This window comes from Ranitomeya imitator, chromosome 7 (genome assembly GCF_032444005.1).
Source record: "Ranitomeya imitator isolate aRanImi1 chromosome 7, aRanImi1.pri, whole genome shotgun sequence".
Taxonomy (NCBI): Eukaryota; Metazoa; Chordata; class Amphibia; order Anura; family Dendrobatidae; genus Ranitomeya; species Ranitomeya imitator.
The window spans coordinates 216,627,087-216,644,097 of record NC_091288.1 but is presented as its reverse complement, the minus strand read 5'-3'; the positions used below and the strand labels follow the sequence as shown (position 1 = coordinate 216,644,097).

The following is a 17,011-nucleotide window of genomic DNA, read 5'->3' as shown; positions in this document are numbered from 1 at the left end:
CAGCGCTGCGCTCTGCTCTCCTCCTGTACTGTCTGGGAGCCGGAAAGCAGAGCGGTGACGTCACCGCTCTGCTTTCCGGCTCACAGACAGTACAGGAGGAGTGCAGAGCGCAGCGCTGGAGGACAGACGGCTGTAGGTAAGTATGTAGTGTTTGTTTTTTTTTACTTTTAGCATGGTAACCAGGGTAAACATCGGGTTACTAAGCGCGGCCCTGCGCTTAGTTACCCGATGTTTACCCTGGTTACCAGTGAAGACATCGCTGGATCGGTGTCACACACGCCGATCCAGCGATGTCTCCAGGGAGTCCAGCGACGAAATAAAGTTCTGGACTTTCTTCAGTGACCAACGATCTCCCAGCAGGGGCCTGATCGTTGGTCGCTGTCACACAGAACGATTTCATTAACGATATCGTTGCTACGTCACAAATAGCAACGATATCGTTAACAATATCGTTATGTGTGAAGGTACCTTTAATATAATTGTATAATTTGCATTAGAAATTCCTATGTCACTGGTAACTCGACTGGAGGTATTTCATTATTTAATGAATGTTGAAACAGATACGAGATACGTGAGAATGAAGCTCCATAGTGTTATTTTCCTTCCTCTGCTTCTGTGGTCCAACAACAAAATGACAGGTGAGAGTCCATTATAATCTTGATATTCCGCTGTATGAGCAATGGCGACTTTTCTATTATTATAGCATCAACTTTTAACCCATGGCGGTTCCCTTAGATTTATCTGCTGTCTTGGGGCTATGTTTCCAGAAGTGTTGGAGAGTCAATGAATCTGATTCTCTGATATAATAAGCTGTACTTAGATATATAGATTTTGCACCTTTTTATTTACTATTACAAAGTTTTTCTCTAGTAACGGCCTTATCATTTGCCCATTGCGGTACCCTAAGAAGTTTTATTTCATAATAGTGATAATTCATGCTGTGACGCAGGTTTTCATTTTTCATTGTAGGAGCATTTGACTTGTCGGGTCCGGATACTCACAAAGTTCTAATGGGATCTGTCGCGATCCTCAGATGCTCCTTTAATGTGGACAAGTTGCCTTTAGACACACAATTTTTAGCCATACATTGGTATTTTATGGGAAACCAAATTCTAGCTTATGACAATATGTTACATGTTTCTCGACCAGGACTGACCATAGATCTTCAGGCTGCTATGATGGGGGACGCATCTCTAATCATTTTGAAAGTGAAAATTTCACACAAAGGTGTATATTAGTGTTGGGTCATATACAGCCCTCACTCCAGGGTTAAGGATATTAAGCTAGATGTAGAAGGTAAGGAGCTGAATTATGTATTACCTTACATAGTCCTATGGAAATATTAGGTAGATTTCACACCTTGGGCTCTTAAGTGACAACTCTTAGAAATCCGGAATGGTGGCCATATTGGTAGTCAGTTTTTATGAAACCAGATGAAACTAAGAAATGGCTAATTAGAAGTTCTATGAACTAATAGGAGACCACAAGTAATGTGGTGGCTCCTTTATACTCATGGGTTTCCGAACCTTGGCAAGGGACATTTATATATCTGCCAATTCGGGAAGCTCTGACTTGTTTCTTCCAATTGTAGCTCATCCTATCGTGAAAATAGTAACTAAACCTGTGATTAAAGATGAAGAGAATGCGTTGTGTTGCTCGATCACCGGATTCTACCCCCCGGATATCACCATCACGTGGCTCTGGGGGGCTGAGGTCCTAGATACCCATGAAATGTCTAAGCCTCAGAGACAAGAAGATGGGACCTATAACGTGAGCAGTGCAGTGGTCATAATCCCTACGGATGACAGCATGAATAAGACGTGGACCTGTAGGGTCACTCATGCGTCTCTTCAGTTCCCAGTCGAGACAACCTTCCAATTGATTCTTACAGGTGAGTGGGAAAAAAAAAATCTTAATGAGGACATATTTGTAAAGTGAATCTGGTAGAAAGTTGCATCTTTGAGTCCTACATGCCAGGATCAGTCAGAGCGGCCTACCCTAATGGGGTAAAGAGAGTTTATCCTGGTGATCTGGGTGTCAGAAACATAAAATTCCTGGCGGACAAATAGTTAATAATAGCTATTAATAAATGATATCCCTGGTGGTCTAGAGACTCATAAATTCCTAAATAATAATATGGTATGGCGATTGATGCTCCCGAGAACAGTAAATAATATCCCAGGTTGTCTAGTGGTTCATAATTAATTAATTAAAATTAAAAGAAATAATATCCCAAATGGTGAAGCAGTTAATACGTTGTGATTAAGATGTAGGAATAATACTCCTGGTAGTGTAGCAGTTAGTAATATAAACATAACTCCTGGTGTTCTAGTAGTTAATAAAATCCCTGGTGGTCAAGCAGAATATAAACCCTGGTGGTCTAGTGGTAAATAAATAATAACTCTGGAGTTAGAGTAATAAACATTGTTTCCTGCAGTATAGCAATAATAAAGAGATAGGGTAAAGAGATAGTAAATAATGTCCCGGGTGGTCTAGGGTAAAAACTTTCTTAGATGGGTAGGATTAAAGGGTTTTTCCTGAAGTCACGTACTAATGTTCCATCGGTAGGTTATCAATATGATATTGGTGGGGTCAGGTCTTGTTGGGCTTCTTCAGTGGAGAAGCCAGGTAACAGACTCTCGTCAATCTCATGGATAGGTCATCCGTAACCTGGACCACTAGAAATCTATGAATTTATTAATCTCTATACCACCAGGGATGCTATAGAGCAGCATTATGTCAGCTTTGGGTAATACCTTTTAATAGATAAAATCTTAGAGTGACGCAATGTTTTTATTGTACCCAAGAGCGCGCAGACGTTCGGTCCTCGGAAGGCTCTGCGGACTGGTCGTATACCACGTTCACAGGTCTGTTCATCGCCATCCCAGTCGTTTTCTTGCTGCTGGTCGTTCTGCTGACTGGGTGGATATGGAAGAATCGAGGTGAGAAAAGTGACGGCGTCTTGTAGCCGTCATACTTTGTAGTTCTGATGATTACTCATGAGCAATCAACCATCACTATGTGCCATGGTAAATCTAAATCCACCTCGGCCAGATCTGTGGTCGTACAGTGCAAACCCGGGCACAGTACATATAGTGCTGGCTGATGCCGAGGAGCCAATTCTGCTGCTGAGTGCAGCTCTGGAGACACAATGGAGGATGTATGGCGTCTGCTCATCCACCCGAGAGCAGTCACATACACGGACGCAAAAGATCTTCATGACTCCAATCCATCATTCGAGTCTAGTCCATGACGGCCCTGTGAACTGCCTCCAACCGGCCAGCATCCATGGTGCCTCTTCTGATTAGTAGGCCGGCTGCTACATTGTGTCCACTAAAAAAACACAAAAGAGAACAGCAAGGTCAAAAACACACTGTTGTAAAAAAAAAATCACAGTAATAAACAAGTGCTAGTCAAAAGATGGAAAAAAACAAGGTATTTATGTTAGATTGATATTTTTTTTGCAAAAAAATGTATACTAAGCTGCTCCACCAATCGTCAAGGTATACCCATATAGAGCAGTCCTATCTAATGTATATAATCCCTATCTGATGTATTTAAAACCTGATCATCTGTATAGTACCTGTATAGGCAGGGTTCAGTGAGGAAATATCCATGTGGACATGCTGGATGGAACAGCTTAAATGCAAATGACCCACAAAGGAGTGATGGACTCCCCAGTCTTGTAGAAACAAGAGAACAATTATAGAACCAGAAACACATGGGCTACTTGCACATCGAACAAGTCTGTAGGAACCTGTTCACACCGCCAAGAAACTTGAAGACACAAAAGAGCACATTGAGGTCAAAAATACTCTGTTGTAAAAAGAAATCACAGTAATAAGCAAGTGCTAGTCAAAAGATGGAAAAAAACAGGGTATTTAGTTGATACTTTTTTTGCAAAAAAAATGTATACTAAGCTGCTCCACCAATCGTCAAGGTATATCCATATAGAGCAGTCCTAACTAATGTATATAATCCACTAATCAGAAGAGGAGGCCGGCCGATAGGGGGAGTGCTCTGATATGGCGGCCAGTGGTCTATGGTCTTTTATAAATCTTTTTGCTCAACTCCGTATCTTTGTAATGAGACGTCATTTTAATAAGTGTAAATTGCTAAAATACTTAACCCCTTCACGATGCGGCCCTTTTTCGTTTTTCGCTCCCCTCCTTCCCAGAGCCATAACTTTTTTATTTTTCCGTCAATATGGCTATGTGATGGCTTATTTTTTGCGGAACGAGTTGTACTTTTGAACGACATCATTGGTTTGACCATGTCTTGTACTAGAAAACGGTAAAAAAAAAAATCCAAGTGTGGTGAAATTGCAAAAAAAGTGCAATCCCACACTTGTTTTTTGTTTTGGCTTTTTTGCTAGGTTCACTAAATGCTAAAACTGCCCTGCCATTATGATTCTCCAGGTCATTACGAGTTCATAGACACCAAACATGTCTAGGTTATTTTTTATATAAGTGGTGAAAAAAAATTCAAAACTTTGCTAAAAAAAAAAAAAAAAAGCGCCATTTTCCGAAACCCGTAGCGTCTCCATTTTCCGTGATCTGGGGTCAGGTGAGGGCATATTTTTTTACTCGCCGAGCTGACGTTTTTAATGATTCCACTTTTCTGCAGATACGTTCTTTTGATCGCCCGTTATTGCATTTTAATGCAATGTCGCGGTGACCAAAAAAAAACAATTCTGGCGTTTCAAATTTTTTTTCTCGCTACTCCGTTTAGCGATCAGGTTAACGCTTTTTTTTATTGATAGATCGGGCGATTCTGAATGCGGCAATACCAAATATGTGTAGGTTTGATTTTTTTTTATTGTTTTATTTTGGATGGGGCGAAAGGGGGGTGATTTAAACTTTTATATTTTTTTTATTTCATATTTTTAAAAACATTTTTTAAAACTTTTGCCATGCTTCAATAGCCTCCATGGGAGGCTAGAAGATGGCATCACTCGATCGGCTCTGCTACATAGCAGCGATCATCAGATTGCTGCTATGTTGCTGAAATGCAGGTGTGCTATGAGCGCCGACCACAGGGGGCGCTCACAGCAGGCCGGCATCAGTAACCATAGAGGTCTCCAGGACCTCTATGGTTACTATCTTGACACATCGCCGACCCCCGATCATGTGACGGGGGTCGGCGATACGCTCATTTCCGGCCGCGCGGTCGGAAGCACCGGTTAAATGCTGCTGTCAGCGTTTGACAGCGGCATTTAACAGGTTTATAGCGGCAGGTGGATCGCGATTCCACCCGCCGCTATTGCGCGTACATGTCAGCTGTACATAACAGCTGATATGTCGCGACTTTGATGTGGTCTCACCGCCGGAGCCCATGGGGAGACACGACATGCCCAGTAACTAGTATGGCGCATGTCGTGAAGGGGTTAAAGGGGGTTTCACCTCCCACATCCAGAAGTGAGAGACATAGCCAAGATGGAAGCCTGTCGTCTCCTTTCTAGGTTTCCTTTACGCCCCTGTCCCATTATTAAAATAAGAGGCATGCACGATATCTGCGGAAGCAACGTGCCGACAATTCACAATGTACACAGAAAGCTACCAATCAGGGGTGTGGGTGGAGTTATTCAGAAATAGCTACCAATCAGGGGTGTGGGTGGAGTTATTCAGAGAAAGCTACCAATCAGGGTTATGGGAGGGGTTATACACAGGAAGCTGCCAGTGATGTGGGTGGGGCTATACAGAGCTCAGCATTCAGAAAACTGCTAGATCTGCAGCAGAGTAAGGCTATGTGCACACTTTGCAGATTTCCTTTGGATCCACAGCGTTTTTTTCCACGCAGAAAAGCTGCAGATCCGCAAGTGATTTACAGTACAATGTAAATCAATGGTAAAAAAAAAATGCTGTGCTTGAAGTCCCATCCGGCTATGCCTGCTACAGTGACAGCCGTATTATGGGACAGTACAGTCCCATCATCCGGCTACTGTGTTCAAGTGTAAAAAAACAAAACACATACACACATATAGTACATACTCACAAATCATCTAGTCCCTGAAGCCCTCGTTCTCCTGTAAGAAATATAAAAATAATAAACCAACAATATACTCCCTGCTCTGCAGTAATCCATGTAATAACAAGTGTCCCACGACAATCTCCCGTGGAGAGCGGTCACATCAGCAGATGCGACCGCTCTCCAGGGACTCCGGTGATACAATGACGGAAGGTATCCTTCCGCACTGTATCCCTCCACCGCTGTGAGTATATTGCAGTTCATACTATCACTTTCGGCACAGCTGTGTGGGAAAATTCTCGCGCAGCAGTGCCGTAAAGTGAGAGCAATGAACTCATTGAACCCTCAGTGATAACACTGCAGTAGCCATTGTCTCTTGTCAGTGTGTCACTGAAGGTCTATAGAGCTGTCACATTGCCCGATGTCACTGTTCTATAGGGGAGATCGTCGTGGGACACTCGTTATTAATTGGACTGCGTCAGATAGCGAGTATACGGTTGGTTTATTATTTTTTGCATGCCATTGACGGCTTTGGGGAATTAGGCGTGGTTGTAAGTATGCTGAAATTAAGAATATAAAAATACTTTTTTCTGTTTGTGTCTTTTTTAACTCTTTCACTACTATAAGATTAATAATGGATAGGTCTTATTGACACCTCTCCATTACTAACCGGGCTTAATGTCACCTTACAATACAAAGGTGACATTAACCCCTTATTACCCCATATGCCACCACTATAGGGCAGTGGGAAAAGAGAGGCTAAGTGCCGGAATTGGCACATCTTACAGATGCGCAATTTCTGGGGTGGCTGGGAGCTGGTGTTTGTAGCCAGGAGGGGGCCAATATCCAAGACCCCTCCCTAGGCTATATCAGCCCGGAGTTGTCTGCATAGCCTTTCTGGCTATAAATTATTGGGGGACCCCACGTCATTTTTTTGAGGGGGTCCCCCTATTTTAATAGCCAGTAAAGGCTACGCAGACAGCTGCAGGCTGATAGTCATAGCCTGGGAAGCTCCATGGGTATTAACCCCTTCCCAGGCTACAAATGTCGTCCCCCCAGTCCCTGGGTTTCCCACTCTGGACTTGAAAATTGCGCGGGACCCAATGCAGTTTTCTTTTCCATTTTGTGAAAATTAAACTGATATTGCGTTTAAGGCCGGGGTCACACTTGTGAGAAACTGGCACAAGTCTCGCACCTCAGTACCCAGCACTGCTGCCGGCACTCAGACCGAAGCATTCAGCTGCATAGAAATACATGCAGTCGCACACTCCGGTCCCGGTGCGAGACTCGTGCCAGTTTCTCGCAAGTGTGACCCCGGCCTAACGCAGATTTTGTGTGTGTGTGTGTGTCTTTATTTAACTCTCTATGTACCATTTTATTACTAAATATTGGGCTTGGTATTTATCTATTATCTTCCTTCTATCCATCATCTATCCATCTATCTGTGCAAACATTATTCTTCAATGGAGTATGTAAATTAAGATGTTGGACAAGAATTGACATCACAATTTTTATTTTTTAAGTATGTTACCTTTATTTAGGTTACAAAAATGCAGTCAAATCCACATGAAAAACGCATAAAAGACGCATCAAATCCGCACCTGCGTTTTCTGGCAAGAGAGGGAAGAATCTGAACAGAAAATTCCACAGGCAAATCTGCAACGTGTGCACATACCTTAAACAGGGATTTTATAAAAACTGCACCAAGTAGTCCAATAAGTGATACATCACTACAATTAGGCTCTCTGCCCCTACATTATACAACTTTCATATTACTTAGCGAAAACAAGCCGACAGATTCCCTCTAAATCTCATGACCACAATCCTGTCTCCTTCATCTGATGGTGGTTTGCAAGTTACAATATAACGTAAGATTTTGATTCTATTTTTTTTTTTAAATCTCTATGGTTACTTTCCATAGTTTGCACACGGGTGCAGAGCACAGGTAATGATGAGGCGTCCGGAAGTCCAGAGTCTCAGAAGCTACAGGAGCTTAAATCTTCATGTCCAGAGTCTACAGCTCTGAGATCTTCTCCAAAGTCACCAGAATCCACAACTTCCAAACCTTCTATTCCAGAGTCATCAGAATCCACACCTCTGAGACCTTCTCCAGAGTCATCAGAATTCACACCTCTGAGACCTTCTCCAGAGTCACCAGAATCAACACTTTCTAGTCCTTCTTTCACAAAGTCAAAATCTGAACCTTCAAGACCACCACCTCCAGACTTTCCAGTGTCCCCACTTGTAGAAACTTTTGTTGTTTTACAAGAACCTTCAAAATCTACAACGTTAAAGTCACGAGTATCATCATCTTTACAACATTCTTCACGAGAACTAGGTCCTCCAGCACAAGTAAAATGCCAGGATGGCGTGCAGCAAGGTTTTCTACAGCCAAGACTTTATTTGTCCGGTCATGGTAAGTGGATCCCATTGATCGGGCAGCTTGTGGGTGAGTTTAGTTTTGCACAGGGTGCCAAATAAAAAAAAGTCTTACAATGTACGTTGTTATAATATCCATCCCTCTGACCATTAGACTTGCACAAGTCTTCACACATAACCTATGAGCAAGGCATGAAAAAACTGACCAGATTAAAAATCACAATATTTATTGAAGATATATATATAAAACCACATATGAAAAAGTTGAAAAAATGAATTCACACAATGAAGAAAAAGTAGGTGGAATAACTTGAGACCCCTATAAATATGCATATAATTCTGAAGGTATACGAAGGTAGCGTCACAAGAAGATACGATGTACAAATTGCACTTGGTAAATATAATAATATAGTAATGAATTATAAATGCATGGAATGAGTTCATTAATAGTTATCAATACTCAGTACTGGTAACAAAAATGATAAAAAAACTAAGTACATCAGATGCAATACAAAAACCATGAAATAGAGACCATAAAAAGAATATCAGATAAAGAGTGACATAGACAAGTGGATGTGCAGATCTGATACAAGAATGTCAATCGATGTGCGTTTCGCACAATGTGCTTCATCAGGGGTTAGATGCTAAGTGTGCAGATGCCCCCTTGTAAACACCAACAGAATGGAAGTAGCTTACTTTAAGGTGGGCGTGATACACCATGGGATACAGGTATGGATCTCAAGCTAAAGTGGTGTCGAAATGATCCTGGAGTGACCATGTGGGCTGATCAGCTGACTGTTCATGTGATAAAAAAGTCAGGAGTGTCAGTACTGATGTGGTATGACTAATCACAGGGAGCTTCAAGGTAACATGGCAGCACTGGAACTGAGCGTACAGCGATGCCCCGAACCACCCACCAAGAAAGCTCAAGGATTGAGCTCAACAGAAGCATTTGACAGATAACCATGGACTTACCGTAGATCTGTTTCTTGTAGACACAGTGTTTCAGGGTGTTGCCCTCATCAGTACAAAGAGATCAGACAGAGATCAGATTTGGCTGGGTGAGAGGCTCTGGACTGGGGTCTAAGGGGTAACATTTTCCTTGTGGACAGTGAGAACAGGGGCAACACCGCGAAACACCGTGTCTGCAAACGGAGACTCTGGTTTGGCTTTTATCCCAAGTCATATCACAGGAGACAACTTCCATATTTATGGTTCTTTGTTGAAATTCTATAGGATTTATAGGGTCCTCATTGATTCTAGGGACGGCAATTTGAAAACGTTTGTTCTTCTGGCTTTCTCCACTTGTATCCATTACTCTTGCTCGTATTTCCAGTATCTTTATGCCGTCTTGGACTAGTATGTTTATCTCTGTTAGCACATTTTTTTCTTCTAGGCTACCCTTTAAATGATGGATCGATATGGTCATATGGACCTTCTCAAACTTTTTTCCCGGCATGTCTTGATCCTTGGGCGTGTTTTTTTTTCATTTGTTGTCTCGTTTATTTTTTGAGTATCATTATACTGCCACAGATCACATGTAGGTTTTCACTTCTCCGTTTTTTCATTCCCACTGTTGACTCATTTGTGTATATTTTACGCATCTTCTTACACTTTTCACTTGTACTTTTATTGCCCTCTACCGGTGCTTCTTTTTGTGTTTGACATTATACAGATATGATTGTTAATTATATTTATTTCACGCTCACATGCACTTGTCATACACATTTTCATCACCGCACGAATTCAGCTTTATCGTGTTTTCACACATTAATATTCATTACACTTTTGCTTTTGTTCTGTCTTTCTCTGATTTTTTACATTCACTTTTTCACTCATCTCCTACACATATACCACGTGATTCCAAACCTATAATCCTGCTATGATTAAGGCGTCTAGGATGCCAGAAACGGTTGCGGTTTTATGGCTTTAAAAATAAAAGATACCGTTTTTAACCATCCGCTGGAAGTGCCGCGCTCTTCACTTCTTCCACTGTTGCTGTGCCACACCAGATGGAGATGTGGCACACACCGGTCTTTCCTCCCATGGACTCCAAATTCACAAATCGTGTTAAGCTCAAGTCTTTTCCTTTAGTTTGAGGAAACTAACTCCCCATCAACTAGTCTTTTAAAATACGTTATACAGGGATAGTTAGGCAGGAAACTTACTCATACACAGGTGAATACCGGAGGACATGGGGGACCTCACAGGTTCCCTGTAACATCTAACCCCTGAAGAAGCACATGCTGCAAAACTCGCGTCAGTATTACCATATTTTTCAGACTATAAGACGCACTGGACCATAAGACGCACCCCAAATTTTGGGGTGGAAAATAGCAAAAATAATTTTTTATAAGATGGGGGTCCGTCTTATCATCCGAATTTAAGGTATCTTACCTGAGGGCCTGGCGATGGTAGAGCGGAGTCACAGGAGGCATGGTACCTTCCCCAAGAAGCCGGCGGCAGCAGAAGTGGGGCAATGATGCAATCCCAGGGTATCCTAGCAGTGCGATGCTGTGGGTCCAGTGTCGGCGGTGAGGAAAAGCAGAGTGCGTTGCTTGGAGCAGGACCCCTTCCTCAGGATGCCGGCGGCAGAAATGTGGGGATGCTGCGGCCCGTTGGCCATGGTGAGCAGAGTGCATCATTGGTTTCTCAGTGTCCATTTTCCTGAAGCCGAGGACCGCCGAGATCGCAATCTGCGCAAGCGCGGCCTCTGGCGGCCATTTTCCTGAAGCTCACAGCCTGAGGAAAATGGAGCGCGAGAGGCCTAGCTGAGATCTCAATCCGCGCATACGCTGCCTCCAGTGGCCCACGGCTTCAGGAAGATGGCCACAGAGAAACCGATGATGTACTTCGCATTGCTCACCGCCAACACCGAGCTTCAGCATAGCCACACTTCTGCCTGAGAAAGGGATGCTGCTACACCACTGCCGCAACCCCCCCCCCCCCAGTAAACCTGCGTTCGGACTATAAGACTCACCCTCCATTTTCCTTCCAATTTTTTTGGGGGAAAGGTGCGTGTTACAGTCCGAAAAATACGGTATGTATATGCACTTGTCTATATCATTGTTCTGCCAAGGGCCATTTGGATATTCATACCATCATTCAGGACTGTACAAAATTATCAACTTGAAAATGATCCTGCGATATTTAGTCAAACAATTATCTCACCCCTAATGTGATGGCTGGAGCTGCTTCTCTTTGGTGAGGCTGTGATATTAGGTGGTATTGATTATAATATTGTTATTCACAGCGGCTTTACTAGGTTTACATCGGTCAGGAACGCAGTCAACTTTTTGTAAAGAACCCACAGTAGTAATTTTTACCGAACACAGACATATATTACACAGCAGGTCTCCTCAAAGTGGGAAATGTATCACTGCTCACGTATCATAGAACTCAGGAAGTGGGAGATCTGCTGTATATATCACATAGGATACATTGAAACTGCTGTGTGTGTGTGTGTATATATATATATATATATATCATAGGAGACACTGAAACTGCTGTATACATCTAACAGAAGACAGAAACTGATGTATGTACATTACATGTACATTACACTACAGGTAACTTTGACATAGTGGGAATAACCGAGACATGGTTAGATGAAAGCTATGACTGGGCAGTTAACTTACAGGGTTACAGTCTGTTTAGAAAGGATCGTAAAAATCGGAGAGGAGGAGGGGTTTGTCTCTATGTAAAGTCTTGTCTAAAGTCCACTTTAAGGGAGGATATTAGCGAAGGAAATGAGGATGTCGAGTCCATATGGGTCGAAATTCATGGAGGGAAAAATGGTAACAAAATTCTCATTGGGGTCTGTTACAAACCCCCAAATATAACAGAAACCATGGAAAGTCTACTTCTAAAGCAGATAGATGAAGCTGCAACCCACAATGAGGTCCTGGTTATGGGGGACTTTAACTACCCGGATATTAACTGGGAAACAGAAACCTGTGAAACCCATAAAGGCAACAGGTTTCTGCTAATAACCAAGAAAAATTATCTTTCACAATTGGTGCAGAATCCAACCAGAGGAGCAGCACTTTTAGACCTAATACTATCTAATAGACCTGACAGAATAACAAATCTGCAGGTGGTTGGGCATTTAGGAAATAGCGACCACAATATTGTGCAGTTTCACCTGTCTTTCACTAGGGGGACTTGTCAGGGAGTCACAAAAACACTGAACTTTAGGAAGGCAAAGTTTGACCAGCTTAGAGATGCCCTTAATCTGGTAGACTGGGACAATATCCTCAGAAATAAGAATACAAATAATAAATGGGAAATGTTTAAGAACATCCTAAATAGGCAGTGTAAGCGGTTTATACCTTGTGGGAATAAATGGACTAGAAATAGGAAAAACCCAATGTGGCTAAACAAAGAAGTAAGACAGGCAATTAACAGTAAAAAGAAAGCATTTGCACTACTAAAGCAGGATGGCACCATTGAAGCTCTAAAAAACTATAGGGAGAAAAATACTTTATCTAAAAAACTAATTAAAGCTGCCAAAAAGGAAACAGAGAAGCACATTGCTAAGGAGAGTAAAACTAATCCCAAACTGTTCTTCAACTATATCAATAGTAAAAGAATAAAAACTGAAAATGTAGGCCCCTTAAAAAATAGTGAGGAAAGAATGGTTGTAGATGACGAGGAAAAAGCTAACATATTAAACACCTTCTTCTCCACGGTATTCACGGTGGAAAATGAAATGCTAGGTGAAATCTCAAGAAACAATGAAAACCCTATATTAAGGGTCACCAATCTAACTCAAGAAGAGGTGCGAAACCGGCTAAATAAGATTAAAATAGATAAATCTCCGGGTGCGGATGGCATACACCCACGAGTACTAAGAGAACTAAGTAATGTAATAGATAAACCATTATTTCTTATTTTTAGGGACTCTATAGCGACAGGGTCTGTTCCGCAGGACTGGCGCATAGCAAATGTGGTGCCAATATTCAAAAAGGGCTCTAAAAGTGAACCTGGAAATTATAGGCCAGTAAGTCTAACCTCTATTGTTGGTAAAATCTTTGAAGGGTTTCTGAGGGATGTTATTCTGGATTATCTCAATGAGAATAACTGTTTAAATCCATATCAGCATGGGTTTATGAGAAATCGCTCCTGTCAGACCAATCTAATCAGTTTTTATGAAGAGGTAAGCTATAGGCTGGACCACGGTGAGTCATTGGACGTGGTATATCTCGATTTTTCCAAAGCGTTTGATACCGTGCCGCACAAGAGGTTGGTACACAAAATGAGAATGCTTGGTCTGGGGGAAATTGTGTGTAAATGGGTTAGTAACTGGCTTAGTGATAGAAAGCAGAGGGTGGTTATAAATGGTATAGTCTCTAACTGGGTCGCTGTGACCAGTGGGGTACCGCAGGGGTCAGTATTGGGACCTGTTCTCTTCAACATATTCATTAATGATCTGGTAGAAGGTTTACACAGTAAAATATCGATATTTGCAGATGATACAAAACTATGTAAAGCAGTTAATACAAGAGAAGATAGTATTCTGCTACAGATGGATCTGGATAAGTTGGAAACTTGGGCTGAAAGGTGGCAGATGAGGTTTAACAATGATAAATGTAAGGTTATACACATGGGAAGAAGGAATCAATGTCACCATTACACACTGAACGGGAAACCACTGGGTAAATCTGACAGGGAGAAGGACTTGGAGATCCTAGTTAATGATAAACTTACCTGGAGCAGCCAGTGCCAGGCAGCAGCTGCCAAGGCAAACAGGATCATGGGGTGCATTAAAAGAGGTCTGGATACACATGATGAGAGCATTATACTGCCTCTGTACAAATCCCTAGTTAGACCGCACATGGAGTACTGTGTCCAGTTTTGGGCACCGGTGCTCAGGAAGGATATAATGGAACTAGAGAGAGTACAAAGGAGGGCAACAAAATTAATAAAGGGGATGGGAGAACTACAATACCCAGATAGATTAGCGAAATTAGGATTATTTAGTCTAGAAAAAAGACGACTGAGGGGCGATCTAATAACCATGTATAAGTATATAAGGGGACAATACAAATTTCTCGCTGAGGATCTGTTTATACCAAGGAAGGTGACTGGCACAAGGGGGCATTCTTTGCGTCTGGAGGAGAGAAGGTTTTTCCACCAACATAGAAGAGGATTCTTTACTGTTAGGGCAGTGAGAATCTGGAATTGCTTGCCTGAGGAGGTGGTGATGGCGAACTCAGTCGAGGGGTTCAAGAGAGGCCTGGATGTCTTCCTGGAGCAGAACAATATTGTATCATACAATTAGGTTCTGTAGGAGGACGTAGATCTGGGGATTTATTATGATGGAATATAGGCTGAACTGGATGGACAAATGTCTTTTTTCGGCCTTACTAACTATGTTACATAAACTGAGGCTGGTGTATATATATCACATAGGAGACACTGAAATTGCTGTATATATCACATATGAGGCACAGAGACTGCTGTATATAAATCACATAGGATACACCGAGTCTGGTGTGTGTACAATACATAGGAAACACTGAGACTACTGTATATATCACATAGGATACTCCAGGCTCTGCCGTATATAAATCATATAGAAGACAGTGAGGCTGCTGTATATTCATCACATAGGCAACACTGGGACTGGTGCACATAAATCACATAGGAGACAGCAGGGCTGCAGCAAATACATAACAGGAGATATTGATACTGCTGTACATACATCTTATAGGAGACACTGAGGCTCTAGCATATATATCACATAACAGATGACGAGGAAGGAGTATATACATCACACAAGAGACACTGGGGCTGGATTATATACAATAGGAGACACCAGGGCTGGAGTATATACATCACATAGGGGACATTGGGTCTGGAGTATATTCATCACAGGAGACGTTGGGTCTGGAGTATATTCATCACACAGGAGACGTTGCCACTGTTGTCTTCTTCTGTGGGTCGGAAGTTCATCACTCGCAACTCCGCCCACAAAGTACGTCTAGACACTGGCACCGGTCAGCGTCAGGACATAATTAGTGATGAGCGAATATACTCGTTGCTCGGGTTTTCCCGAGCACGCTCAGGTAATCTCCGAGTATTTGTTAGTGTTCGGAGATTTCGTTTTCCTTTCTGCAACTGAATGATTTACAGCCGATAGCCAGCCTGAGTACATGTGGGGGTTGCCTGGTTGCTAGGGAATCCCCACATGTAATCAAGTTGGCTAGCAGCTGTAAATCATGCAGCTGAGGTGAAGAAAACTAAATCTCCGAGCAGTCACAAATACTCGGAGACCACCCGAGCAACGAGTACACTCGCTCATCACGAGTCATAATCCTTCATTACATGTGATGCAGCATTCAGTAGTGAACGCTCCATGTGCGTTTCCACTGTGCAAAAGGAAATTAAACCAGTGTAGTCTCCAGGAATCTGTCCGGGATCGGAGAAAAGGTGAACAGCCCACGGGCTGGAGGTTGTCCGCTCCTGCTGTAGCTAATGTCTATTCATTGTTTTCAGATGTTGTTTTATTCAGCTTCCATGCCTTGCTCATAGGCTGGCTGTGTCTCCATTACATAAGACCTTGTACACACTTGGGACTATATTGGTGCTCCAGTCCTGTATTATCGATCTACCATCAGTACTGGTGGCTCTCCCCTTCCTTACAGCAGCGATTTGTAGACTACTCCAGGGCAGGATGAGCGATCGGTCTAAGCATCATGTCCATTTTCTATTTCAGAACACTCGGCGAAGACGTACCACTGGGGACACCCCTTTGGAGACTAGACCTTCAAGCCTCCAGCTGCACCTGGCCCAGGTAGATACATGCGTCTGTCGGTACATTCTCTGGTGACCATGGTGGATGCATGAGGACTGGAGGGGTACAACAGAGGGTACCAAGTATGGCGACACAGTCAGTGCCATTTCTAGATGTAGATCGTCAGGGTTGTCTAATGTCGGACGGTCCATCACCTAAAGTGCAACACTGTCCTCAATCAGCTGACTACAGAGAATGACACACAACAAAGTTTTACATCAAAAGCCTGACTTTACTATCATTTCTGTGCAGGAAGAAGAGTCGGCTCACGATCCAAAGTCTTCTCCTAATAAAAGATTTATAAACAATCAGTTTCTTGCTTAACATGTCTACCATGAAAAAAGGAATGTCCAACTCAACTTTTATATAGGTGTAATTATTATTTATCCTCCGGAGCTGCACTCACTATTCTGCTAATATACATGTAATTGGTATAAAGAACAAGAACTAAACCTTTGACTTAATGGTTTAAATAAAAAAAATAACACTTCTCAAAGAAAAAATATTTTGTTTGCATATTTGTTAGTACTTTAGTGAAAAGGAACCTGACTTCTGAACATTGTTCATTACACTAATGTGATGGTTGCAGTGATGTTTTCCGCTATACACTATGTGCAGTATTTGTGCTATAGTTAGTGCTAAAGTTAACAAGTAAAACTTGCCTCTGAGTATAAGTCAGTGACCCCGCGTCACCAGGGCGGTACGGTATACATGATGCGGTCTACTGGCCGAGTCACGGTGTGAAGAGCCGTGATTTCCCTTTGATTACGGCTTCAGCCAGTTGACGTCACCACCGATGTTTCTGAAATCCAGCCCGAGAACCCTTCTGCCTATAACTAGGGGTCGGATGGGCGTATGTTATGGTCT

The 17,011-nt window shown here is 42.4% G+C and overlaps 1 protein-coding gene across 4 annotated transcripts; it reads left to right on the top strand.

Moving 5' to 3' along the window:
* Nucleotides 1–482: 482 nt before the first annotated feature.
* On the top strand, nt 483–16,692 carry LOC138645502 (tyrosine-protein phosphatase non-receptor type substrate 1-like). Of its 4 annotated transcripts, none has more exons than XM_069734877.1 (6): nt 483–638; nt 970–1,891; nt 2,808–2,942; nt 7,889–8,383; nt 16,067–16,144; nt 16,397–16,692. In XM_069734877.1, the coding sequence occupies exons 2-5, from the start codon at nt 1,513–1,515 to the stop codon at nt 16,111–16,113; spliced, it is 1,056 nt and encodes a 351-aa protein (XP_069590978.1). In that variant the 5' UTR covers nt 483–638; nt 970–1,512; the 3' UTR covers nt 16,114–16,144; nt 16,397–16,692. The 4 variants fall into 4 exon arrangements, with proteins under 4 accessions (XP_069590978.1, XP_069590977.1, XP_069590980.1 ...); XM_069734876.1 differs by having other exon boundaries at nt 1,592–1,891; nt 16,397–16,691; XM_069734879.1 differs by having other exon boundaries at nt 1,592–1,891; nt 8,081–8,383; nt 16,397–16,686.
* The last annotated feature ends 319 nt before the right edge of the window (nt 16,693–17,011 follow it).

Bases quoted from the DNA above. Each gene is read 5' to 3' on its own strand.
- LOC138645502 (XM_069734876.1), top strand. From the start codon at position 506: ATGTCACTGGTAACTCGACTGGAGGTATTTCATTATTTAATGAATGTT. The intron at 639-1,591 runs GTGAGAGTCCAT...TTCCAATTGTAG, and splicing joins GTCCAACAACAAAATGACAG to CTCATCCTATCGTGAAAATA. The intron at 1,892-2,807 runs GTGAGTGGGAAA...ATTGTACCCAAG, and splicing joins CTTCCAATTGATTCTTACAG to AGCGCGCAGACGTTCGGTCC.